We start from the raw sequence: 27,348 nt of genomic DNA, 5'->3' as shown, positions 1-27,348 counted from the left end.
GGCCCAGCCAAGCCCCCTGCACTGCCCCCCCATTGGCCGAGACTGGCTCGGCCTCTGCACCAGTCGCATGCGGCTTGGCCCTGGAGAGGCAGGTGGGGCCCCGCAGGCGGTGGACAGCAGAGACCCCTCAGAGCCAGAGCCACAGCCACACTGGGAAACAGGGCAGAGCCCTGGGACGTGACTCCCAAAAGCCTGTCTGTGCCCACCAGCCCTACAGCCAGCAGCACTGCCCAGACCACATGGCAGAGCCTGGCCGCTGGGCAGTGAGCCCTCTACAGGCAAGCGGGACCTATTGCCTGGGAGCCTCTCATACAGCAAGGCCTGGGCACCTAACTGCCCTGGGAGAGTGGATGGATTAGATAGGTCCGTAATGGGCCCCTTCCAAGTGTAAACCTGGGACTGATGTAAACGATATACTAAACTATAACATGGGTTGTGTCTAATATGCACTTATTTAAGCATCTTTCCTATATGCATATTTAAATGTCTACAAACAGGTTGCATGTCTCCTTTAATGTAGGTAAGTACTATCCACATTTTAAGGATTATTTTCTACTGAGAACAGCAGGGCTAAATAGTTTAACCAAAGTCACACAGCTAGGAATAGAACCCCCAGAATACCTGACTCCAAGGTAACCTCTACATCCTAGTACATAAACATAGCTTCATTTTGCTGTAGACAGGGGCTACTGTGCTAATCCCTTGGAATACAGCACCTATCACTTGTCTGACATATTACCTGCTGTGTCCCAAAGGGATTAGCACATCTCCATGTCAGCTAGGTAAGCAGGAGAAGAGCAGAAGTTGCCACAATCCACTGTGGATGAGTAGCAATTTTTGGCTCCTGTTGATTCCAGGAAGGAATAAATAGGAGCTTGGTCTGTCTTGTTACTGCTGTTCCCCTATCAGGACAGGATTTAAAGCAGACCAGAACACTACTCACTTTTGGTAGCCCCAATTTTTTAAAAATATTGAGAGCTGATTATTGTGATCACAGAGCGTATTTTACCACAGATAAATGGAAAAATGGGACAAAATGAAACATTGGTTTACCAAAGGTAAATTGTGCCAGACTAACCGGATATCTACTTTTCAAAATATATCTAGTTTTTTAGACAAGGGAAATGCAGTAGATGTAATCTGGACTTCAGTAAAACTTTTGATATGGAACAACATGGTAAATTATTAATTAAACTGGAGAAGAATGGGATTAATACAAACACTGTAAAGTGGGTGAAACAATGGCTAAAGAAGAGATGACAATGGGTCGCACTGAAAGCAGAACTGTCAGGCTGGAGGAAAGTTACTAGTGGAGTGCTTCCAGGAGTGACCTTGGGACTGATGTCCTTTAGTATTTTCATTAAGGACTTCAGCACAAAAAGTAGGTGTGGGTAAGAAATCCGCTGATGACACAAACTTAGGAGGCACTGTCTATATAGATGTGCAAGGTCATGCACTTATGACTAATAACAAGAATTCCTGCTGTAAGATGGGGGCTCATTTGGAAATTCCAGAAGAGACAATCTGAGTGAATTAGCTGATCGCAGGATGACTATGAGCCACCAATGTCATGTGGCTGTGAAAAAGACATCTACGATCTTAGGCTGTCTCAGGTGAGATATTTCCAGTAGAGAATGGCCAAGTATTAATGCCATTGTACAAGACACCAGTAGGACCTCATCTGGTCACCCATGTTCAGGAAAGATTAATTCAAATTGGAACAGGTGCAGAGAAGACCTACAAGGTGGATCAGGGGAATGGAGAACCCATGTTATGAGATTAGACTAAAAGAGATTGTTTTATTTAGCCTAGCCAAAAAAAAAAAAAAAAAAAAGATTAAAAAGAAATATGACTGCTCTCTATAAATAAATCAAGGAGATAAATGCCAGAAAGGGAGACTGAGTATTTCAGGTAAAGGGTAATGTCAGTACAAGAACAAAGGGGTATAAACAGGCCATTAATAGATTTAGGCTGAAAATTAGACGAAAGTCCCTAACCATCAGAGGAGTGAAGTTCTGGAACAGCCTCCCAACAGGAGTAGTGTGGGCCAACAACCTAACTAGTTTTAAGATGGAGCTGGATAAGTTTATCAGTGGGGTTATATGATGTAGTTGCCTGTGATAGCAGGTGACTGGACTCCATAACCCAGGTGGTCTTTTCCAGTCCAATGTTTCTATTTTGAATATGCCTTAACACAGCCTTAATTGAATCTGGGGACAAACAGTTTGAAACAGCAGCTCTGAAAACTTCCTGTTTCCCTGGGGGGTGGAGGGGGGTTTAACTAAGGGCCACTGGTTAGTGTCAATATTAACTATTTTATGGCTGCACATTTGAGCAGGAACAACCCAGCTGTGTACTCATTGTATTCACTGTAGTTGAATATAGTAAGGTTTGATTAACTTGAAATTAGAAAAAACAGAAGCTTCCCAAATTTTTAACTTCATCTTGTTATTCCCATTTGTAACCTAATGCCCTAAGTGAGCCATCAGAGAATGAATAAAGGGCCACAAGCAGGCACTGAGGGAAAAAGCAGACACTGAGGGAAGGGGAACAAAGATGGCCAAATCTCATTTTTGCAAGCTGTGATTCTGCATCTTTTTTAGAATCTGCGCACAAGTCAACAGCTATCATCTCAGAGATTCTGACTGAGCTGATTGTGAAAATGCAGATCTGGATGCAGCACCAGCTGTTGGTTTTTACAGCCTGAACTAGTGGCCCTGATACAGTTTCAGCCTGCTACCACCGAAGGCTACTGCTCTTAGGTTCTTCCTACAGCGTTTCAAGCTCTCCACTCCTGTGCTGAACAAATGAGAAATCACCTTGCCAGGCTAGCACAGCTGCAGGAAATACCAGAAAAGAACCCCAGCCAGAGTCAGCAACACCTCCAGCTTGCACCTACCTGCTTAAAGTGCTGCACTGTTAACCAAAGCAAGTGAGCAATTTGTGTGTATTTATGTTGGGGTGAAAGTGGACTAGAACATGTCTCCCACACTGCAGTTCCCTGCAAGTTCAGCTACATTCTCCAACCTTCCTTTTGTTGCTGGGATGGGCTCATGGCTCAGGAGAGGACAGTAGTACCCCAGCAAGCAACGGAGAGATCTGGAGAGAGTATATCCCAGGGATGACCTCAGAGAATAGAGCAGGGGTTCTCAAACGGCATTGCACTGTGACCCCCTTCTGACAACAAAAATTACTACACAACCCCAGGGAGGGCTGAACCCGAAGCCTGAGGGCTTCAGCCCTGGATGGCTGAACCCAAAGTCCGAGCCCCACTGCCCAGGGAAGAAGCCGTTGGGCTTGGGCTTCAGCCCTGGGCTCCAGCAAGTCTAGTACCGGCCCTGGTGACCCCATTAAAAGTCATGATGCACTTTGGGGTTATAACCCATAGTTTGAGAACTGCTGGGATAGAGGGTGACAGAGGAGGATGAGGGAAAACAGTCTTTCCCAACTAGGGGGAAGGGGAAGAAATCTTTCCTAATCTGTGGACATATTTAATATTAAATTTTTAACCTAAAAATATGCTCAGTGGGGAAGCAGGAGGCAAAAATGGTACTTCCAGTTAAAGCTGTTAAAAAAAGATAGAGCAAGCTTCCCCACCCCCCCACCCCCAAAACTTCATGATTCACACTCATCTTGTGATACTTTTTTTTCCACACCAAGTCTTGTGATTTTTGATCTTCCAGGGTTGGCAATTCTGGGGAGACAAAGTGGTGGTAGCAGCAGCAGCCGCCGCCGCCACCCCAATGAAGAAGAGATAATTCATTTCACAATATCCCCCTTCACTTCCAGAAAGCTTCCTTCCCAGCAGCTAGTGCTCCCTGCACCTGCAAGGTATGAAGAGGCACTGCCAACACTTCCAGGATGAAGAGATGTTTGTAGACAGGAGGATGGATCATTTTCAGATAAACCCTCTACTGTAATGTGAGACTCGTTTAGAGCTGAAGTGTTTGTTCGTAAAAATCCCAGTTCTCATGGTACCCAGAAGAGGTGAGAAAGCCATATTCTTCTGGTACTTGCTCATGTTTTCCCCTCTGACAAACATTTTAAGTGAATGAAGTAAACTTACCAGCCTTAAAGCTGAGTTCATCATGCTCTTGGCCTTCATAGTCATACAGTGCTCGTACTCTCACCTCCATGGCAGGGGAGGCATCTTCATCAAATGGGTTTGTGTCTCCATTTGCATCAGTGGAAGAAAACGGATTGCTAGACTCTTCATCAGACCATTCTGTAGGGTAGCTTTGGTTTTTCTCAGAGCTGCTAACACTAAAAGCAATTGAAAATTGTAGTTTACTCTAAAACATTAACTGAGATTACATACATCAGCACCATAATACTAGTCTTATCTAGTTAAGTATAAACTTAATGGTTTATACATTAGAGCCAATGTTTCAAAATTTTATATTTCTAGGGTAGTGTTTCTTAACATGTTTAGGTTGGTGACACTTTAAATAAAGTCAAAACATTTTGCAACTTCCTTATATTTACGATAAAAAAGTAAAAAGTGATAAGTCCATAATATTTGTTTGTTGAGTGACAGGAAAAACTTAACTTTGAAAGATAAGGGTATGCAGAGGTTGTGGGGAAGCAAGATTTTCTTTGCTTTAGATGGTAATAAAATTTTCAGTGCCTCTCAAGTACCAAATTGCTTTTTGTGACCTCCCATGGGTCACAACGCACAAGTTGAGAAACACTGTTCTAGAGCAATACTTTTAGAGCAAGTAGTTTGTTTATAATTAAAGAAAAGGCAACTGTGGAGTGTGCACATGACATTCATACAATATGACACCAGGACTGGTACAATGAAACAGGTAATTGAGAAAGTATTAAGTGGAGAGAAAGTCTTAAAAGTAGACTTGTCCAGTGAGTGCACACACAGCAGCAAAGCTCAGGCAGTAGTTTCACAGTAGACTGTCAGCGTTCACATATTTTAGAACAGTTAAATAGAACAACAAGCAACTGGTAAATTGTGTTACCACTGCCAATAACCTCAGTATAGTTTCAAACCAGAGGAGATGAAGGCAACATGCACAATCTCTGTTAGAAAAAGAAAAGTTAGGTTTACAATGTTGCTTATATGACTTCTCATAAGAACTGCCATGCACAATATGGTGCCTTTGTAGAAACCCAAAATTGGAAACCTTGGATAGAGAAAGAGCAAGTGTGAAAACAATTTAAAAAACTTTCTTTCACCAACTTTTTGATTTTATTGTCCTCCTTTTCACTGACAGTACTCCCCGTATCATCTTCGTCTTCAAAGGGATTGTAACTTGATTGTAATGACTGCACTGTATTACTCGGGACACTAAGATGGCTATTTGGGAGAGAAAAAGCATTAAGGTGACCCTATCTGCTCATGGATTCAAATGTATATGTAATTAGTGTCACACTAAAAATGACCTACCTAGCAGTTATCCTTCTCCAGTCAAGTTACCCTGCTCCAGTCAAGCACATTGCTTGGGTCCCTTAGGACAGTACAGGGGCCCTCAAAAGCACTACATATAAATATTATACACTTAAGTATAATACTTTTTTGTCTCTATGCTGTGAAGGATTTGCAAAGGACTTAAAAATCTTATCAGACTTATCAGAAAGCTCAGTAGATCCCTCAGCGTAACTTGACTATTATAGTAATGAGCTGTCAAAGCAGACAACATTTCTATTTAATATAGTCATTTGCAACTGACTGAACAAATTTTTTTACTTAAATTCACAAAAAGCCACCTAAGAGAAAGTTCAGTTTCAGCTGAAGTTTGATTTCTTCCAATTCGAGGCTGACGGACAGATAAAGGTATGCTGAACACCACAAAAATAAGATAAAACCAAAGTATTCAATGAGCTTGCACAACCCTTTCAGAAAGCTGAAGTTTAAGGGCTTTTCTGTTTGTTACCTAACCGCAGAAATATTGCAAACAACTAAGTCCTGTTCTGAGACAACAGAACCATATTCCCTTTACCTAGGTGAGTAGTGAAATTTCTGACCCGTATCCACCTAATGTACTTCAAGATACCATTCTTTCAGCCTTTGTCTCTCACGGACATAAAAAAAATTCTACCTGCTATGCTTGGTATGCTGCAAAGCCTGATCTCCTGTCTGGTTGACACCAGTTAGAGTCACTCCATCTGAAGCCTTCTTCTTCTCTCTTTTACTGAGAGTACGATTGAAATCTGCAGACCACTCCTGCAAAATGAATGCAAAAGAAGCTAATAAGAGTTTAAGCTAATCAGCAGCACAATATTTAATGTTGAAATTCAGTTATAGTCAGACAGTTCATCTGTTGCGTATGCAACGAGAACAGAACACTTTAAATATTTCAACTTCATCTTTAGATCGGTTCTCTTCTTTCCCTTGCCATCCACTCAGAGGATGCATCCTTGCTGGAGTCCTGAGGACACCCATGCTTCTCCCAGCCTCTTAAACCATGCCCAGCACTATAAAAGCCACTCAGTATTTAACAACTTTAACCTAAGGCTGTCACTTGAACTAAGGCCAGGCAAGAGGTGGTTGGTGCAATTGATAGGTATTGTGACAAAGCTCTGTCCTTGCCTCTGTGGGTCCCACGTTTCCTGGTGGATTTCGCTAGCCTCAGAGGCTCACTGTGACCCTCCACGTAACCCTTCTTTCTCTAGAGACAAGGGTCAAAGTCTACTGAGCCATTTTCATCATAAGCCAGCAAGGGAGGTGAGGAGAAGTTATCCTTCCTTGCACAGTCTCTGTTGTCTCCCAGTCTCAGTGATTAATCAGGGGGCAAAGGGGGGGGGGGGGCGGCGCGCGGAAGAGCCCGGGCCCACCGTCTACTCCGGGCTCCAGCTCAGGGACCCTAATAGTATCAGCTATGGTAGCTGACCTTTTAGAAACATGACATGTACAATTCCCTGGGCTACTTCCCCCACAGCAGCCCTCACTTCCTCAAGCTCCACTTCACCTTTACCTCAGGGCCTCCTTCTTTGTGCCTGATATGGTGTGTGCTACTCAGTCTCTCCAACAGCCCAACTTCCTCCCACAGCTCCTGACATGCACCCCCACCTGAGTAACTGGGAGCCTTTTAACTAGTTTTAGCCAGCCCCTGATTGGCTTCAGGTGTCCCAGTCAACCTAGCATTCTCCCTGCCTTCTGGAAAGTTCTTAATTGGCCCCAGGTGTCTTAATTGACCTGGAGCAGCTTCCACTTCACTTAACCTGGTACTAGGGATTTGCTTAGCCTGGAGTCAATATATCTATCTCCCACTACTTTTCTATAGCCATCTGGCCTTGCCCCGTCACAGTATATATAAGTAAGTTATAGTTTCTGTTCACTGAGTTGTTTTTGGCATATTTTGTTCTGCATACAAATATTGATCCTATGTAAAACTGTTAGTATCGGGGCTCTTTAATCACTTAACAAATCTCAGATTACCTCACTTCCTATTCAGTCACTGGAAAAAATGATTTAAAATATTTTTAGCTGTCTTAATGTGATATTACAGCTGGAAACAAGGAGGAGCCAGCAAACTCTCCTCAGAGAACTAGTGGTTCACAGACCAGTAGAAAACTGCTAACATAAGAACGCCCATATTGGGTCAGACCAAAGGTCCATCTAGCCCAGTATCCTGTCTTCTGACAGCGGCCAATACCAGGTGCTCCAAAGGGAATGAACAGAGCAGGTAATCATCAAGTGATCTGTCCCATCACCCATTCCCAGCTTCTGGCGAACAGAGGCTAGGGACACCATCCCTGCCCATCCTGGCTAATAACCATTGATGGACCTAACCTCCACGAACTTATCTAGTTCTTTTTTTAACCCTGTTCTATACTCCTGAGGGAATTCTGTGCCAAAAAATTAAATATTCTGTGACAAAAAATTTAAATATTCTGCATACAATACTTTAAAATTCTGCATATTTTATTTGTCAAAATAACAATATAATCACACCATTTTCAATTATTTGCTGACAAGTATTTTGAAATAAATTACTAAAATAATTGAAAATGGTGTGATTATATTGTTATTGTGTTTGTGTTATTTTGACAATTAAAATATGCAGAACTTCTCAGAATTTTAAATTTTTTGGTAAAGAATTCCCTAAAGAGTACTAGATGCAATCTGGATGCAGACAGCTCGATGGGGATACGGGTGCAAGGGGGAACCTGGATGCACGGAGGCTCGGTGCAGAGTTCTGGGTGCAGGGGGAATGGGACTGTGCAGCGAAGTCCAGATGAAGGTGGTTAAGAATCAGTGTGTGTGTGTGGGGGGTGTGTCAGAGTACAGCTGGTTGGGGTTCAGTGGGGTGGGTGTCCAGGTGTGGTGGAATCCTGATGCAGGGGGTGAAACTCGACAGGGTGCAGTGTGGGGGGTCTGGGTGTGGGGGGACTCCTGATACGGAGGGGGCTCAGTGGGGGGAGGGGTCCAGGTGCGTGGAGGGGAGGGGTCACTGTACAGGAAGCTGCTCCCTTGTCCACCCAACCTCCGTGCATCCGCACCCAACCCCCCACTGAACCTTCCCCCCCACCCCCAAGCCCCGTGGTGCGGAGCTTCCTGCAGCCAAGGGAAGTTTCTGGGGCTTGATCTGACCGAGCCCCAGTTGCTCCGTGCAGGGAAGGAGGAATGGGTGCTCAGTCTCCTTCCTCCCCCCACCCCCCTGCAGCTGGGACTAACGTCCCTGGGTGACCAGGGCATCCCAAGACCCCCCACCCGCTGCCTGAACAGCCAGGTCTGAGCTGCTGGGGAAGGGTGAGTGAGTACTGATGCAGCTACTCTTTGCTTCCCCACAGAAACCATTCTCTGCAAGGAAGCAAATGGAATCTGTAGGGGGCATTTTTCCACTGTGCCACAGTTGCGCAGAATTTCCCAGAAGTATGTTATAGTCTGGTATGCATATTCTTCTTTTCCAATACCCTCTAGTTTTGACATATGTTTAGCCTACAGTTTTACAGTAGACCTAATCTTTGTTTAATTTTTTTCCTCACCTTGTCTGTTTCTAGTTTTAAGAAAGTTAAAGCCCAGAGGTGGCAGAAGGGAAGGGAGTAGTGCCCCCACAAGGGAAATATTGTGGAGGTTTCTGCCCCTGCATAAACTCGTCTGGAGGGGTTGATGAGAGCAGGACACAGGGGGTGGGGCAACAACTATGAGGCCCAAGATCAGGACCTAGAGAGGCCCGAGCAGCTGTGGTGGGGACTTGGATCAGGCCAGGAAGCAGGACCCAGAAGGGGTTGAACAGCAATTGTGAGGCCCAGGATCGGGTTGGGGAGCAGAGAATGAAACCCAGAGGGGCTGGAATGGGCCAGAAAGCAGGTAGGAACTGCCCCAGGATCCTTCTTCCCAGCATGGAACCATCCCCCTAATCCTCAGTACCTCCCCCTTCCTCTCTCCCCATTCACAGGGAGCTTCCACTCCCAACATTCCTTGCCCCTCCCCCGATGAAGGGAGGGAAATTCACTGTGACTATCAAAACATGGTAGTGCATCAACAGACAATGGAAAACCTTTACCTTTGATACATAAACAAAATAAGGATTAGGAACGTGGCAGCAGAATACCTTTTTAAATTCTCTCTCTAAAAAGTGAGAGCACCAAAATTCTCTTATGGTCAAGCTTATGGGTCTGCAAGGAAACAGTCATTGAAGGATCCATTGCTTATGTGAATCAATACAGCTGTTCTGCACAAATAGCATAAAGATTAAAGCTTTGCCCTGGATATCAGCAAGGAAATTAAGAGTAAAGTGAACCACTGGCAATGTCAGAAGCAATATGCTGGTTTAACTTTTGTGCCAACTGAAGCTTTACATTCTATCTCTCTGCCTCTAAAAATGCCAAACTTTCCCATGATGACTGTATCCACCTGCCAGTAGTCTAAAATTAAGGGAGAAACCACAAAAACAGACACTACAGGTAGTACACAGAGTGCTCTTCCACTGCTACAGAACAGCCAGGCACTGGTAATGTATATAGCTTTCAGGATTTCAGTTTAAAAGATAAGCAGCATGTCAAGAATGATCTGTGGGAAAGTCAACTTGTTAAACAAGTAAACTATCTCAGAAGTGACCTATTGCATGAAATGTGGTGATTTTGCATTTCACTTTAAGTCCTTAAGGTACAACTCCCTAATTTAATATATTTGAGCTATTGCTGCTAAAACCCATTATTTTATATTGTGGCAGAGCTCCAACCTTGTCCCCGTGGATCCTGCATTTCCAGGCAGTTTATGCTAGCCTCAGAGGCTCACTGCGACCCTCCTCATGGCCCTTCTTTCTCTAGGGCTAGGGTTACAGTCTACTGAGCCCTTTTCATCATAAGCCAGCAAGGAGGTTGGTGAGAGAACTCCCACAGTCTCTGTTGTCCCTACAGGCTTAGTCCAAAACAGTTTAGTCCCCTGTCCTGACAGGGGCCTGTCTTCCCATCCCAGGAGGTGTTTCTGTAGTGGCGGGCTGGGGGGAACCTGGGCCCACCCTCTACTCCGGGTTCTGGCCCAGGGACCCTAATGGCAGCAGCTGTTAGCAGCCGACCTTTCACGGCCAGAGGTGCTACATTTCCCTGGGCCACTTCCACACAGCTCTCCCACTTCTCTCTCAACACCATCTTCACCCTTACCTTAGGGCTCTCTTTCCAGTGGCTTGAGGGTGTGTTCATTACCCAGCCCTTCAGCTACACTTCCTCTCCTCTGGCTCTCCTCGGCCTGACTGGAGTGAGCCCTTTTATAGTATCAGAGGGGCCTTAGAGTCAGGTGTTCGCATTAGCTTAATGGCCTCACCTGACTCTCTGCAGGTTAATTGGAGTCATGTGTCAACCCTCGTCTGGAGCAGCCCCTGCTCTGGTCAGTCAGGGAACAGAAAACTGCTTATCCAGTGGCCAGTATATCTGCCTTCTGTTACTCTGTTGTACCCAACTGGCCTGGATCTATCACAATAGCTAGAAAAAAAAATCAGTAAGACTGAAGTTTGATCATGGAACTCCATGATTTTCATGGTTTAAGTATCTCTGTCTCGATATTTTGGAGCGTTTAAAGGCATATGAGTAGGTAGACAGGCAGGCATTAGGGAAGAGTTGAACTGCAAAGTCTGCAAAGTCAATCCTGAATTGAATGTTAATTCAAAGCAGGAATTAAGTGACAACACTGCAGCAATACAAAGGACAAAATGGACAGACTAGGGGAAAATCTTGAATTCACATGGTATTCTATGGTTTCTTCTACATCTCCCACACTTAAGGGTAAAATAAAACTGTTATCCACCTTTTTGTAACTGTTGTTCTTAAAGATATGTTGCTCCTGTCCATTCCATTGTAGGTGTGTGCGTGCCCACGTGCGCAGTCAGAGACTTTTGCCTTAGCAGTATCAGTAGGGCCAGCTGTGGCACCCTCTGGAGTGCTGCGCTATATCCTCCTGGCCGCTGGCCCTATGCCCTCTCAGTTCCCTCTGAGAGGACTCCGGCAGAGGGGCAGGAGGATGGGTAATGAAATGGATGTGAGCAACACATCTCGAAGAACAGTTACATAAAGGTGAGTAGCCATTGTTTCTTCTTCGAGTGCTTGCTCATGTCAATTCCATTGTGGGTGACTCACAAACAGAATCCTCTGAGGTCGGCTCAGAGTTCACAGTCTTGCATATTGGAGCATTGCTCTGCCAAAGCCATCATCATCTTGAGCTTGCTGGGTCAGCGTATAATTAGATGAGAATGTGCGGACGGACGACCAGGTTGCGGCGTGACAAATTTATTGGATAGGCACCTGAGCAAGGAAGGCTGCCGATTACACCTGTGCCTTAGACGAGTGAGCCCTCATGATTGCCAGCGGGGGCACCTTCACCAGCTCGTAACAGTAGTGGATGCAGGCTGTGATCCAAGATGAGATTCTCTGGACAGACACTGGGCAACACCTCATCCTGTCTGCAACAGCAACAAACAATTGTGTTGACCTATGGAACAGCTTGGTTCTATCTATGTAGAAAACCAGCACCCATCTAACGTCCAGGATGCGCAGCCTGCGTTCCTCATCCGTCGCATGAGGCTTTGGACCAAGTACCGGCAAGTATAGGTCTTGACCAGTATGAAACTGGGAAATGACCTTGGGCAGAAAAGCTGGGTGCAGATGCAGCTGGCCCTTGTCCTTATAGAACATATATATATATATATAGAACGTATAAGGCGGCTCTGATGCGAGCGCCCTGATCTCGGACATGCTGTAGGTCGAAGTTATAGCAACCAAGATGACAACCTTCCAGGAGGGAAGCAGGAGAGAGCAGGAAACCAAAGGTTTGAAGAGGGGGACGCATGAGCCTTGACAGAACAAGATTCAGGTCCCAAGGGGCAACCGGGTCCAGGTGCTCCAGATCTTTCAGGAACCGCGCCATCATGGGATGGGCGAAGACCGACCTGTCTTGAAATAGAGGGTGGAACACCAAAATGGCCACCAGGTGTACCCTGACCAAAGATAGCGACAGGTCCTGGATCTTAAAGTGCAGCACATAGTCCAGGATCTCCTGCAGCAGGGCCTCTTCAGCACGAATGTGTCGATCAGAGGCCCAACATGTGACCTGCTTCCACTTCGCCATGTAGGTAGCCATGGTGGAGGGTTTCCTGCTGCCCAGCAGGACCTGTTCGACACCAGCAGAGCACTACCGTTTGTCCATACTTAGCCACGCAGTAGCCAATCTGTCAAGTGCAGCATCGCCAGGTTTGGATTCAGCACATTGCCGTGGTTCTGGGACAGCAGATCCGGCTGAAGAGGCAGCTGCAGTGAGGTGGCTGCCAAAAGACTCAGCAGCATGCCGAACCAATGATGACAAGGCCACGCTGGGGCTATGAGGGTAACAGTTGCTTTGTCTTGCTTCACCTTTAGCAGGGCTTAAAACCCGGAGACCGGGGCATGCCCCGCCTGGGGCAAAGTCCCCACTGGAACACTAATTGAACACTTAACAGCTGCTGAACAACTAACTAACAAATGATTGAACTATTTACAGCTGGAAGCACCAGGCTGAGATATGAGGGGAAAAAAACGCTGACAGCTTGCAAAGCAAGGGACAGAGGCACTCCGACTGACCACCACGGGCCGTAAGAAGGAACTGAAAGGGCGTAGGGCCAGCGGAGCCTGATATACCACGGCATGAGCGCAACACTCCAGAGGACACCACAGGTGACCCGACAAATATCTCTAAGGCAAAAGTCTCCGACGACCACGCATGTGGGCCCACGCACACCTACGATGCAATCAACATGAGCAAGCACTCGAAGAAGCAGCTAGAGTTGGGTTTGTTGTACAAAAAGGAAAAGAACTTAAATAGGCATTCAAATGAAGCGAAGTTTAAAAAATGAATCTGAAAGCTCTGCATGCTGGTATTACCATTGGATTACACCAAGGGTAGTCAATAGGCAGACCGGAGGACAAATCCAGACCTCCAGACACTTTTCAATGGAGGCTGCAGCTGAGCCGGGGCTGGAGTACCCCCCTCAGTCTGTGCCCAGATTGCCCCCGACCCAGACCCCTTGCTCCAGGGACTGACCTGCCACCCCGATTGCCCCCAGCCCCTCACTCCAGGGACCAATACCCCCACCCTGTCCCAATTGCACCCAACCCCTCATTCTGGGGACCGACTCTCTCCCCTCGATGCCTCCTGCTCCCAACTGGACTCCAGAGTCTCCCACCCCGGCCTCGTGTCCTCCCCACCCACCATCCTTCGAGGCCAGTCCCAAGAGCCCTCGCCAGTCCCTCTCCAACCCCAACTGGCCTCTTTCCTTCCCCATTTCTGCCACATCCCAGCCTCCTACTATCTCTCTAGGGCTGGTATCTGGAGTCTCCTTGATCCCTCCCACTTCCCAATGCCTCCTTCCTGTGTCTCTGCTAACCCAGCCCACAAAACAGCATCGCATTACTAGCTGGATCGTAGTCCAATAGCTTCACCTCCTGGTTCTGAGCTCAAAAGAACTCACACACACTCACACCATGCTTTGTTGCCCAGATCCCAGCCCATACCCATTCCTCTTCCCCCCTGCCCCCATTTCTGCTACTTGGCTCAATTGGGGGCACAGAGGAATATTGGGGGGGGGGGAGCAGCAACACCAGGTGGTGCAGGCCACCCCCATGTGTCCCGTTTTCAGTTTAGGGAAATATGGTCACCCTACTCTTTGGGTGGGGAGCCAACGAGTGATCGGGGAGTTGGGGGGGGCAACTGGGGGGTATGGGAAGGGGAGCTGAATTTTGACCAAGAAATTTGACACTTGACAAAATATAATTGACTACCCCTGGCTTACACAATTAGTAAGCTCTATCAGTCTTAACAAGCAGACATCAATTTGTTTTCAATAGAGAACAAGTTCTTTGAACAACTTTGTATAGATATAAATTGGAAGTTTACAGTACCATAACTTAACAAGGACCATTGCTTTAATCATACTTAATGTGTATGACAACAACATTTATAAATATGACCATAAAATTTTTTACTTACTTCATCCTTGTTGCATGTAAAGAAAAAATTATATTATTCTATTAGAAAAATAATAACTTACATTATATTTGTATCTGCATCTTATATATCAAAAGATCTGGCACAGCACATGCATAAAAAGCAACTGTAGTCATATCATTCAAAACGTCACACCAAGAAACCCAACAGCATAATATTTTTATCTTAAATTTGAGCTTTCCCACCCTCAGTCCACTAGTATCCTGATACCAGCATTTCATCCATGTGGAAACCGCCCCCTCACCCACAAGATATTTAAAAACAAAACAAAAAAGAAATCACCACAACACATTAATAGTGCTAAAATGCATTTTCCCAGGCAGTGATCTCAAGCATGTAGTCTCCAATGTTCCCTTACTGAGGAAAGTGACATTTTAATTCCATCAACTTGGTGCCCCCAAATTAGCTGAAACTTTTTAAAAAGTTCTGCTCCTTCCAATTAAGTATACTTTTAGCACCCATTTTATTTGGGGGAAGATATGTTAACAGCCACTACAAAACAAGTTTATATGGCCAACATCCAGTCCAGATTCCTGCCTTGTGATACGTTACGTGAACTAGTTGCCAGTATAAAAAACAGATAACTAGAAAGATGGAGTAAATTACATAGAAACTTGTCTTCAGGATGCTCTTAATGCTATCTAGTAGCAATTACAGTTTATAGTGAAACTTACTACTGCTTTCTGTATAGGTGTTGGAAACAAGTTAAGTAAAAATAATTCTTGACTTTTACATGAATTTTTAAACACTCAAGTCTTCAATAGGATCAATTTACAAGTGGTTTAGTTATTATGTTTTCTTACAGCAAAGCCCTTGCTTTCTGTACTTCATTTAGCTGCTTGTTGATATTAACAGGATAGGAGTTAAAGTCCAAGTCATAGCACAGAGTATGCAGGATGTTTTATCTGGAAGCGAGAGACAGTTGTGCCAGCAAAAGCATAGTTCACAACAAACTCACCCACAAAAGTGACATATGAATGATTTTAACTATCAGAGCTTTTTACAAGTGTTAGATTCAGTGATCAAAAACTATTAAAAAAATTGAGAAAAATAGGGAGGCAAGGAATATTCAGCTTTTTAAACAAAAAATTACTGTTCCATTAAGGAAAAGAAGGAAAGAAAGTCAAGTATCAAAAAAACAGGTTTTTAAAAGGGGTAAATTCTTACCTCAAATTGAGGCCAATTCATTGACATCCCTGGACCATGATTAGCTCTAAACCACCTCAGATCTTCAATAGCATCTGCGGTTTTGATATTTTGCTCCAATTCACGATAGATATTTTTGTAACTAGAAGACAAATTTGTTTTCTCATTTAACATATATGTTTGCTAGAAATCTGATAAACCCACTAATCAGAATAGAAAAATGTATACTTTTACCATGATTTATATGAGCCAAAACACCATGAGCCAAGATCTACATGAGCCAGAACACCATGATTTACATGAGGACAAATACATCTGTATGAAATTCTTGTGCAAAACTTAGCAATAATGGCAAAATAAAAAGAAAAGCTATATAGCCCAGATATTGAGTTTTTGATAACTCTCAAGGTTGTGTTTGTTTTATTTAAGTCATTTTATGTACCACACTCTGTGTAGCCATTAATCAGTGATCGCAAATTATAAGTGATAAATGTTTACCTGTTTTTGTATGAACTCATTTATAATATTACCTAAAAACCCAGTTATGCAGATTTTCATCCAGCTTGCCTAGTCTAGACTGGAGACTGTTTTTATTATAGTTTTAGTGTAGAATTAATTAATTCTAATGTAAATTATGTTCATAAACATATTTACTAGGAAAATTAAGCTAAACTAGAAAAACCTGAAATGCCAGAAATCTGAAGTATAGTCAATAGGGATATGAATTTTTAATACAAAGAATTAACCCAATAATTGGCCATTATGTTTCCATACAATATATATTTCTCGGCAATGTTGTCAGCAATTAGAGTAATCTGTGCAAGAAAAGAGAAATAGATGAAGTGTAAAAATAGCTTTCAGAACAAAGATATGGGCAAGATCCCAAACAATGGTGGACTCTCTTTAAAACAGTTACCTCACATTTGAATCCATTTCAAATGGAAAATTGTTTCAATATCTCCAGTACTACTTCAGTCTTGTCCCTTTAACAATTAGTTTCAGACATGTTTATGCAGTTATATCTGTGTAGTCTGAGATTAATGAATTCTTGTTTAGCCTGTCAAGAACCAAGTGTTATTTCAAGCCACTAAAAGCATATTTAACTTTCTATTCTGCCATTTTTATATTCTAAACTCTAAAATCTAAATTCTAAATTAAATACTAAAGAGGATTTCCTTTTAATAATTGGCAAGCGTTCACTTCTGAAAACCTTAATTAAGAGTGGAACAATAAAATCTCAAATCACTAAATTTTAAAGCAGGCTACCAGATTAGCATCGTCTTCCCAACATCTGATCCTGGACAAAAGTAATAAATTAAAGAATGGAAATGGCTTAACATTGAATTATGAGAATCTTTAAATTTAATGCCATATAAAAGACACATACTTTAGAAAGACTATTGTAAACTCTAGTTTACTGGATGCACAATATTTCATGGCCACATTAAAGCAATTTTAGCAAGAAATGTTTTAAGTCTTTTAAATTTACCTCACATCATTAGATAAGTCAAGGTGTTTCTGAACTTCTAGTAACACTTCCCGGAAGAAACGCAGACGTTTTTCCTCAAACTGCTGACATTGTTCAAATACCTGCTCCATATTTTCCATATACTGAGGTGTAACATAATCCAGGTCTTTCAGTGATTTTTCATACTTTTCTTTTGTCTGAAAAAGATGCAGTGCAAGTTGTTCTTGTTGTTACTAATTGCCTATAACAAAGGTTCACAGAATGGTGAACTGGTCAATACTGTAACAATCAATATCGAGACTATAATAGGAACATCTGCTTTATTTATCTTAGTAAAGTTAATTTGTTCTAGGTCATGTGTTACGCAACAGCTCAGACTGCCATAAGAGGGGGCAATTTTCATTTGCAAGGTAATGAAATCTTGTAAAAGTATTGAAAGCAATTGAGCTAATGAGAATATGAATCACCTAGGGCTATCTAGATTCCATTTTCTTTAAGCATTTTAAGTACCATATGTAGGAGTTCCAGAGACATCTGTAAAGCAGATGCATTCAGATCACTTGGTGATAAGATCAGGAGACAGCCAAGAAAGAGCAGTTACCTTACAGTAACTATGATTCAAAAAGTGCTGTCCATGTGGTTTCCACTTCTGCTACACATATGCCCAATGCACACAAAATCAGATTATTTTGGCTAGCAGCGTCTGTTGGGGCTGTGGCTGTACTCTGGATGCTCTTGCATGCCACCACCCAAGGACACAAAAGGCAGGCCCAACCATCTCTCAATTCCTTCACTAATACAGAATCCAGATGGTATAGGACTCCATAGCAGGAATGGAGGGTGAGTCATGGAATCCATGCAAGGATGGATCTAATTTAACTATATCATAATAGGATTTAATACAGATCCACGCAAAGACTGTCTAAATGGGTATGTTTCCTGACCTTTAACCCTATCTACAAATGGTATAAAACAGCCCAAGGAAGCTCCTGAAGGGTCTTGTTCTGTCCAGGTAATATAAAAGAGCCCTAGCCACATCAAGGCTGTGCAGCTCAGCTTTCCCTTAGTTTGTGGGGTTTGGGGAAGAAAACTGGCAGAATCTGTTGATTTAAGTACAAATAAAGAAAATTCTGGCAAAAACTTAGAGTGTGGCCTAAATTACTTTGTCTTTGTGAAACATCGTGTGAGGTCGACCAGCCATGTGGAATTTCTTCTATCCTCCAAGCTAATGTTACAGCAACTGAAGAGACACTCTTTATGGATAGATGGTATAAAGAGCAGGTTGCTAGGGCTCAAAGATGGTCCCATTAAACCATCTAATACCATGTTGAGGTCCCAGGAAGGAGGGGATTCCTGAACTGGGAAATACATGAATGAGGCTCTTGAGGAATCTATTCACTATATGGTGAGAAAATAGCATGCAACCCCTGAAACAGGAAGTGATGTGCTGCTATTGCTACCAAACGTACCCTTACAGAGCCAATGGATAGTCCTGAACGCTTTACGAATAGAAGACAGTCCTGAATAGCAGAAATTAGAGCTTCCAAAGGAAGATATTTTCCATTTAGATCAATCTAGTAGAGTGGTTTTTGCTATGCACCGAGATGTTCTGGATTTCAGCTGAACAACTTCTTTCAATGGTAGTTAGCCAGCCAGCATCTACACTATCAGAGGTAAAGATACTTTGTCTGGGTTGCATCTGACCTTCGTTTTGAGAATTGATGTCAGGTAGAACAGGTACTGTGATCACGGACTGTGCTGACAAGTTCATTAGGTTAAAGAACATAACTGTTTGGGCCAACCTGGGACTAGAATGATCATTACTGTTGAAAGTTGCTTGAGTTTCCTCAGACCCTTGGTATTAATGTGATTGGTGGGTAGGTGAACATGATCTCCAGTGCCCATGGGATGAAGAGAAAATCCAACATGGAGCCAGCCCCCCTTTAACCAGAATATGTGGCATTTCTTGTCCTAGTCTGTAGTAAAAAAGATCTATTTTTATATATCCTATGGAAGATGCTTTGCAGGATCAAGTCCTCTACTCAAGGTCATCTGAAAACTGCCTGCTGAGCTGGTTCACCAGGATGTTCTGTAAGCCTGCTAGAGCTACTGGTGCGATTTAGCGTGGAATATGCCTGTTCGAGACTAATGGCTTCTTGGCAGAGGAAGGGGGAGATGACCATGCCACTCCTTTTATATTGACAAAACATTGCTGTCATGTTGTCAGTCATTATTTCAGTAGCTGATTCACATAGCACAGCTACAAACGTTGTGCACGCTAGGCTAATGACTGAGTTCTAACGTTTACTTGGAGGTAAGCTTCTTGGGAAGTTTGGAGGTCTTAAGCATGAAGGTGCGCTCGGTGAGTTTGGCAGATTTTAAATTAATCTGGATGGCTCTAAGTGGAAGGCACCATCTTTCTCGTCTGGTAAGGAAAAAAGATACCGCTGCTCGAAATCAGTTACTCTTCCATTTCCTGCAGGTGTTCATGCTCACTGTCCTGTTCTTAATGGTGCAGGCTGTGAAGCTCTACCAAATGTCCCTCTTGAGTTGACCTATGATATCTTGTAGGAGAGGGAGCTCTTACTCTAGAGAAGGCACTAGAGTGAGACTTCCTAACTGACTGCATACCCTAAGGGCCCAAGTAGGGCAAGACTGCATATTATACGTGTAAGAGGCTGCAAGCCATGAGGGCAGATATTAGGGTAAACGTCCCCCCACAAGGATTCCAGGGTCTGTGTTTATAAAGGAGAATCCTGGATTCCCTCTCAGACCAGTAGGGCTTGTAAGAGTGAAAAAAGTGAATGAACATAAAAATGGACATATGGGTCAGACCAATGGTCCATCTAGCCCAGTAGCCAGTCTTCCGACAGTGGCCAATGCCAGGTGCTTCCGTGGGAATGAGCATAACGGGGCAATTATTGAGTGATCCATCCCACTCTCCAGTCCTGGCAGTCAGAGGTAAGGGACACGCAAAGCACAGGGTTGCATCCCTGACCATCTTGGCTAATAGCCATTGATGGACCTATCCTCCATGAATTTATCTAATTCTTTTTTGAACCCAGTTGTAATTTTGGCTTTCACAACATCCCCGGCAACAAGTTCCACAGGTTGACTGTGCGTTGTGTGAAGACGTACTTCCTTTTGTTTAAAGCTGACCCCTGGTTCTTGTGTTATGTGAAGGGTGTATAGCACTTCCCTATTCACTTTCTCTACACCCTTCATGATTTTATAGACCTCTGTTATATCCCCCTTAGTCGTCTCTTTTTAAGGCTGAACAGCTCGTGTTTTTAATCTCTCCTCATATGGATGCTGTTCCATACCCTTAATCATTTTTGTTGCCCTTTTCTGTACCTTTTCTAATTCTAAAATATCTTTTTTGTGATGGGAGACTGGAACAGCAAGCAGTATTCAAAGCGTGGATTTATACAGTGGCATTACGATATTTTCTCTCAAATGTTTCCTAACATTTGGTTAGCTTTGACTGCCACTGCACACTGAGCGGATGTTTGCAGATAATTATTCACCATGACTCCAAGATCTCTTTTGTGAGTGATACCAGCTAATTTAGATCCCATCATTTTGTATGTATAGTTGGGAGTATGTTTTCTAATGTGCATTACTTTGCATTTATCAACACTGAATTTCACCTGCTACTTTGTTGCCCAGTCACCCATTTTTGTGAGATCTTTTTGTAACTCTTAGCAGTCTGCTTTGGATTCAACTGTCTTGAGTAACTTTCTATCATTTGCAAATGTTGCCACCTCATTATTTACCCCTTTTCCCAGATCATTTATGATTCTGAGTATGTTGAACAGCACTGGTTCAAGTACAGATTCCTGCAGGACACAAATATTTACCTCTCACTATTCTGAAAACTGATCACTTATCCCTATCTTTTGTTTCTTGTCTTTTAACCAGTTACTGATCCATGAGAGGACCTTACCTCTTATCCTAGGACAGCTTACTTTGCTTAAGTTTGGTTTTCTGAAAGTTCAAGTATACTATATCCACTGGATCACCCTTGTCCAAATAGGGTTTATTGACCCCCCTCAAAGAATTCTAATAGATTAATGAGGCATGATTTCCCTTTACAAAAACCACGTTCACTCTTTCCCAACAAATAGTGTTCATCTATGTAGCTGATAATTCTGTTCTTTAGTATAGTTTCAACCAATTTAGTTGGTACTGAAGTTAGGCTTACTGGCCTGTAATTGACAGGATTGCCTCTGGAGTCCTTTTTAAAAAATTAGTATCATATTAACTATCCTCCAGTCATGTGGTGCAGACGCTGATTTAAGTGATAGATTACATACCATAGTTTGTAGTTCTGCAATTTCATATTTGGGTTCCTTCAAAACTCCTGGGTGAATACCATCTTGCCCTGGAGACTATTGTTTAATTTATCATTCTGTTCCAAAAACTCCTCTACTGACACCTCAATAGGGGACAGTTCCTCAGATGTCTTATCTAAAAAGACTGGCTCATGTGTGGAAATTTCCCTCAGATCCTCAGCAATAAAGACCGATGCAAAGAATTCATGCAGCTTCTCCGCAACGGCTTCATCTTTCTTGAATGCTCCTTTAGCATCTTGATTATCCAGTGGCCCCACTGATTGTTTAGCAGGCCTCCTGCTTCTAATGTATTTCATTTTTTTGCTGCTAGTTTCTGAGTCTTTTGCTAGTTGCTCTTCAAATTCTTTTTTGGCCTACCTAATACTTTTACACTCCACTTCTCAGAATTTATGCTCCTTTCTATTTTCCTCAGTAGGATTTAACTTCCATTTTTTAAAGGATTCCTTTTTGCCTCTTACCACTTCTTTTACTTTGTTGTTTTGCTATGGTAGCACTTTTTTGATTCTCTTACTATGCTTTTTAATTTGGGGTATACATTTAGTTTGAGCCTCTACTGTGGTGTTAAAAAGTTTCCATGCCACTTGCAGGCATTTTGTTCTTGTGATTGTTCCTTTTAATTGGCATTTAACTAGCTTCCTCATTTTTGCATAGTTCCCCTTTCTGAAGTTAAATCTCACTGTAGTGGGCTTCTTTGATATCCCCCTCTTCCCCAAAGATATTTAAATTCAATTATATTATGGTCGCTATTACCAAGTGGTTCAGCTTTATGCACCTCTTGACCAAGATCCTGTGCTCCACTGCGGACTAGAAGAACTGCCTCTCCCCTTGTGGGTTCCAGGACTAGCTGCTCAAAGAAGCAATCATTTATGATGTCTAGAAATGTTATCTCTGCAGTCCGTCCTGAGGAGACATGTACCCAGTCAATGTGGAGATAGTTGAAATCCCTCATTATTATTGAGTTTTTAATTATCATAGCCCCTCTAATCTCCCGGACCATTTACCAGTCACCATCACCATCTTGGTCAGGTGGTCAGTAGTATATTCCTGCTGCCATATTCTTCTTATTCAAGCATGGAATTTCTATCCACAAAGATTCTATGGTACAGTTTGATTCATTTAAGATTTTTATTATATTTGATTCTATGCTTTCTTTCACATACAGTGCCACACCCCCTCCAACATAACCTACTCTGTCATTCTTATATATTTTGTGCCCTGGTATTACCGTGTCCATTGATTATCGTCATTCCATCAAGCTTCTGTGATACCTATTATCTCAATATCCTTATTTAATAACAGGCACTCAAGTTCACCCATACTAGTGTTTAGACTTCTAGCATTTGTACATAAGCACTTACAAAATTTGTCACTTTTTAGCTGTCTGCCATTATGCAATGTAATTGAATGTGACTCTTTTGCATTTGACTGTTTCTCTTCAGTTTCTGCCTGTACTTTATCAATTTCTAGCCTTTCCTCTTTACTAGGATATAGACAATCCCCATTAAAAGATCCTCCATTAAGGATGTCTGTCCAAACCGTGTGCTCCTCCACACCCGTCAACTTTCCCCCAGCCCCTAGTTTAAAACCTCATCTACAACATTTTAATTTTACATGTCACCAATCTGGTTCTGTTTTGGTTTAGGTGGAGCCCATCCTTCCTGTATAGGCTCCTACTTTCCCAAAAGGTTCCCCAGTTCTTCACATACCTAAACCCATCCTCAATACACCATCATCTCATCCATGCATTAAGACCCTCCAATTCTGCCTGTGTCTGTCTGACCTATTACGTAGAACTGGAAGAATGTCAGAGAATGCTCCCATGGACGTCCCAGACTTCAGTCTCTGACCTAACAGCCTAAATTTAGCCTCCAGGACCTTTCTCCTACCTTTCTTTATGTCACTGGTGCCTACATGTATAACCACCTGGCTCTTCCCCAAGACTGCACATAAGCCTGTCTAGATGTCTCAAGAGATCCACGATCTTTGCATCCAGCTGGTGAACAACAATTCACCATGTTGTTCTCCTGGTCATCATAAACCCAGCTATCTATATTTCTAATGATCGAATCCCCTGTTACTATTATCTCACTCTTATCAACTGGCGATACCTCCCTACTATGCTGAAAAAGGGAGACTCAACCAAATATTCTTACTCTAAAAGGTGAGCTAACCTCTCTAGTGTCATATGGTGATCTCAGATCCCACCCACAACCTGAACAGTAGAGCTCATTGGTACAGAGGCAAAAGGTAGACAATGAAAGCAAGCTTGATTCTGGCTGTGCAGTCAGCACACAATCACTTGGTACAGAAGGCACAGAAAGTCTGTGCTAGAAGCATCTGCACTGCAGCTGGCAGTCCTGGGTACAGACTGAATCAAAATAGATATACAGGGGTTGGTACCAGGTCAACTGTGGAGTGCTCTTTCAAGAGGTACTGTGGGTACTCTGACTGGTCCAGTGCTGAATATCAGAGAGACCTATTTGAGCCAGAACTGCCTTTTGGCTGCAAGACTTGAGGAGATGTTTGCCTCATTTTACTAGGCCCCTGGGTGGGTGACCTAGGCCTGCGCTCATTAGGAAGACACTGTTCCCACAGCCCCTTTGATGATTGGGTAGACGAGGTCTTAGCTGCTCTATCAGGATTGGTAGTTGAAGTGTTCAATGTCTTAAATAAAGAGAGCCTGGGAGTTTCGAGTAGAGCCTCAGCTCACAGGAGCACTAGATGATGGAGCGTGATCAGGCTTGGTGGGCCCTTCCCCCTCTGATTCAGAAGAAGTTCTCAGAGTGCTCCAGGAGAAAAAGTGAGGTGGGCCTGTCTTGCTGTGTGTCCTTCTAGTAAATAAGCAACAGGCTGAGCACGCATCAGGAATGTGCCTTACACAAAGTCACTCTAATCACAAAAAATTGTGATTACCAAAAACTATATTTTAAAGTTATAAGAGAAACTGACAAGAACCAGCTAAATCAAATCAAGTTAGATCTATCCTTTAAATGTATGGTTCTTTGATCTATCTCTGACTAGGTCTTTGCACCGTACAACTTACAGACATAAAAAAGGAATTCACATAGGTCTGGGAATATTAATTATTTGTCCTTTCAATTCAATGGGAACATATAGGACACTTATTAAAGGTGAGGCTCTGAATATGTACACGAGAACACTTACTACATCTATCTATAATGCTAATAAATCACTACAAGAATGTAATGCTGAGCCCTGGGGGGTCAAGGAAGGGCAAGGCTGCTTTTTCCCCTTCTTGCACCCCATATGGGGAAATCACTCAAAAGAGGGGGAGAAGAAAAAGAGCAGAGAGGATCTGAGTGAGTACAGGATGCCCAAATGGGGCAACTGGTAGGGAAATTTCACAGAAACATTTACTCTTTTTAACATAGCATCAATTTGACCCAATTGCCTTTCATGCACTATTTAACTGTGCTAAAGAGGTACATTCTGCAGTCAAATAAGACAATTTGCATGTTGCAGATAAGCTTTATTACCCCCAGCTCATGGCCCCTCTAAACTGAAAGGGTAAATCAGTCATCACCCCACCCCTAGAACTCCGTTTCTCCCTCCACACTCTGCGATACTGGAAGCAACAGTACTGTGTAAGGCTCATATATTACCATTGTTATTGTTACAAACCTGCCCTTGACACGTGCTGTGGAGAGAGGGTTGTATGTGTTACTAACACTGTGGCTCTGGCACAAGGACCATAATTTAAAATGTGCCCTGCTGCATATAATGAGTTTGTCACTCCAACATTGCACTCGCTTGTCCTGCAGTTCGCTGTGCATACATTCCATACACAGAGATTTGCAAAGTAGCATGCACAGAATGTTAAATGTGAACAGTACACTAGCATGCAGAGTTTACCTTTAGCACATCTTGTTTGCTTTTTTCCACTTTGTCTTGTAATTTCTTAAGTTGTTCTGGATTCAGTGCTGGATCTGCTTTGCTGTTCATTTCTCGGGATATAGCCAGTTTCTCTTCTTTGCATGCTGCATGGTATGCTTTCTTAGCAGCTTCCACCTACAAATGAAGTTTTGAATCTTTCTGTCTGGTACAATTTACAAATAATCAGCAGCAGCTATGTATGAATGAGTAACTTCACTGTCATGAAAAAACTGGCATTTTGTTTGGAAGAACCTTACAATCAGACCCATTGCTATGCTCAAGCAATTTAATCACAATACAATGTAGGAGAACGAGCGTGAGGAAATTAAATATTATAAGATCTGACATTCTCCTTCCATACAAAATAAGTTACTGTCACTCAGTTTAGCTTAATAAACTTACTGAGGAAAGAAAGATTCAGTGATGCCTCTCAGAAAGCCCTGAATAAAATTTTTTGCTTGTGCCTGTGTCTCCCCCGTGAGTCCCCTCCCATACACACCTTTAAATAACAGACACAATGTTCAACCAATCAGTCTCTCCATTTCTCTCAGGATGTTTTTCCTTGAACTCATTTTTCCTGTAGCATGTGCCTCAACTAAGTCCTAAATCCTATATCTGTACAAACAGATGCTGTAAAAGGGCAGAAAAATAGGTTAACTCCACCTTCTCCAGAACTATGCTCAGGTTACTGAGGTTGGAGAGGGTGCAGTGGTTACTGAGAAAATATCAAGAGAAGATTTTTCTTCAGAAGAGGCTCTGAAGCAAAAAGAAAAGGAATACTTGTGGCACCTTAGAGACTAACCAATTTATTTGAGCATAAGCTTTCGTGAGCTACAGCTCAGCAGACATCTAATTGAGAAAGAATCCAGTAGACTGTGTTTTTTCTCACTTTAGTGATTTCTATGAGGTATCAATATACCGACGCACAACATGCAAGCTACTGCTGTACCTCTTTTAGCTTTTTTGCCCAGGGTTTCTGTGCCTTTCTGTATCCATCTTCTGCTTCTTTCGTTTCCTTAAATCCTCCCATCATTTGCTTATGAAAGGCCTCCTTCTGCCAGTTCTTGATCTTTTCAAAGTCCTCATTCATCAGTGCACTTTTTATGTCTAGATGTAATTCACTCACTTTTTCAGCTTCTGACATAACTGCATGCCAAGCCTTTTCTACTGTTCCATACTGTGGACCTAAACACAACAGGACAAATAATTTTCAATAAATCACAACACACAGGACTTTCATCCCTAAAAAGCCATCTCAAGCTATTTGTTGATACTGAGTTCTTATACTGTATTTAGTTGTACATAATCCATAATCCTATTTTTGTATTTTACATCTTAAATTAGAGATTAGTGTATTTTCATGCTTTTTTTAAACATTATGTAATTACAGATTAATAGATTTTAGGTCCAGAACGAACCATTTCGATAATTTAGTCTGACTTTCTGCATAATACAGGCCATAAAATTTAAACCATTAATTCTGACATCAAACTCAATGTGAGGTTGAATTATAGCATATTTTTTAGAAATAAATCTAAGTTTGATTTAAAGATTTGTAGTGACTGCAATCCACCACATCCCTTGGTGAATTATTCCAGAGGCTAATTACCCTCTCTAATAAATAACACCTTTTTTTTCAGTTTCAAGATTCAACTTCTAACCACTGGATCTTATTATGCCTTTGACTGTTAGAAAGACCTCTATCATCAGATATTCTCTTCCCAGGTAGGTTCTTGTAGACCACCATCAATTCCCCTCTTAACCATCTCTTCAATAAGCTAAATAGATTGAGTTCCTTAAGTCTCACCATACAGTATGTTTTTCAGTCCTTCCATCATTTGCTGAACCCTCACCAATTTTTCAAAATTTTTGTGCCTCTATAAACACTATGAAAGAATACAGTATTCGACTAGTGGCCTCATTAGTGCCACATGCAGAGGTAATAACTTCCCTACTTGATGTATTGCTATTTTGATATAATCTTAACAGCCTATTTGATAGACTTCTGTTTATATACTAAAAAACCGTATTTGCTCTTTTGGTCATAGCACCAC

At 42.6% G+C, this 27,348-nt stretch overlaps 1 protein-coding gene across 10 annotated transcripts in view; it reads right to left on the bottom strand.

The window, feature by feature from the left end:
* PACSIN2 (protein kinase C and casein kinase substrate in neurons 2) overlaps window positions 1-27,348 on the bottom strand; it is a 130,565-nt gene that overhangs the window by 2,800 nt on the left and 100,417 nt on the right. For 9 of the 10 annotated variants that reach the window (XM_073317035.2, XM_073317054.2, XM_073317067.2 and 6 more), the window contains 7 exons: window positions 26,244-26,479; window positions 25,274-25,429; window positions 17,067-17,242; window positions 15,599-15,719; window positions 6,054-6,178; window positions 5,195-5,311; window positions 4,067-4,263 (listed from right to left, as the gene is read on the bottom strand). In XM_073317035.2, coding sequence (XP_073173136.1) covers window positions 4,067-4,263; window positions 5,195-5,311; window positions 6,054-6,178; window positions 15,599-15,719; window positions 17,067-17,242; window positions 25,274-25,429; window positions 26,244-26,479 — 1,128 coding nt within the window. The remainder of the gene's footprint in view (window positions 1-4,066; window positions 4,264-5,194; window positions 5,312-6,053; window positions 6,179-15,598; window positions 15,720-17,066; window positions 17,243-25,273; window positions 25,430-26,243; window positions 26,480-27,348) is intronic. The other variant, XM_073317103.2, reaches the window with a different exon arrangement.

This window comes from Lepidochelys kempii, chromosome 1 (assembly GCF_965140285.1).
Source record: "Lepidochelys kempii isolate rLepKem1 chromosome 1, rLepKem1.hap1, whole genome shotgun sequence".
NCBI lineage: Eukaryota > Metazoa > Chordata > Testudines > Cheloniidae > Lepidochelys > Lepidochelys kempii.
The sequence above is the reverse complement of the archived record's forward strand: the minus strand, read 5'-3'. Positions and strand labels throughout refer to the sequence as shown.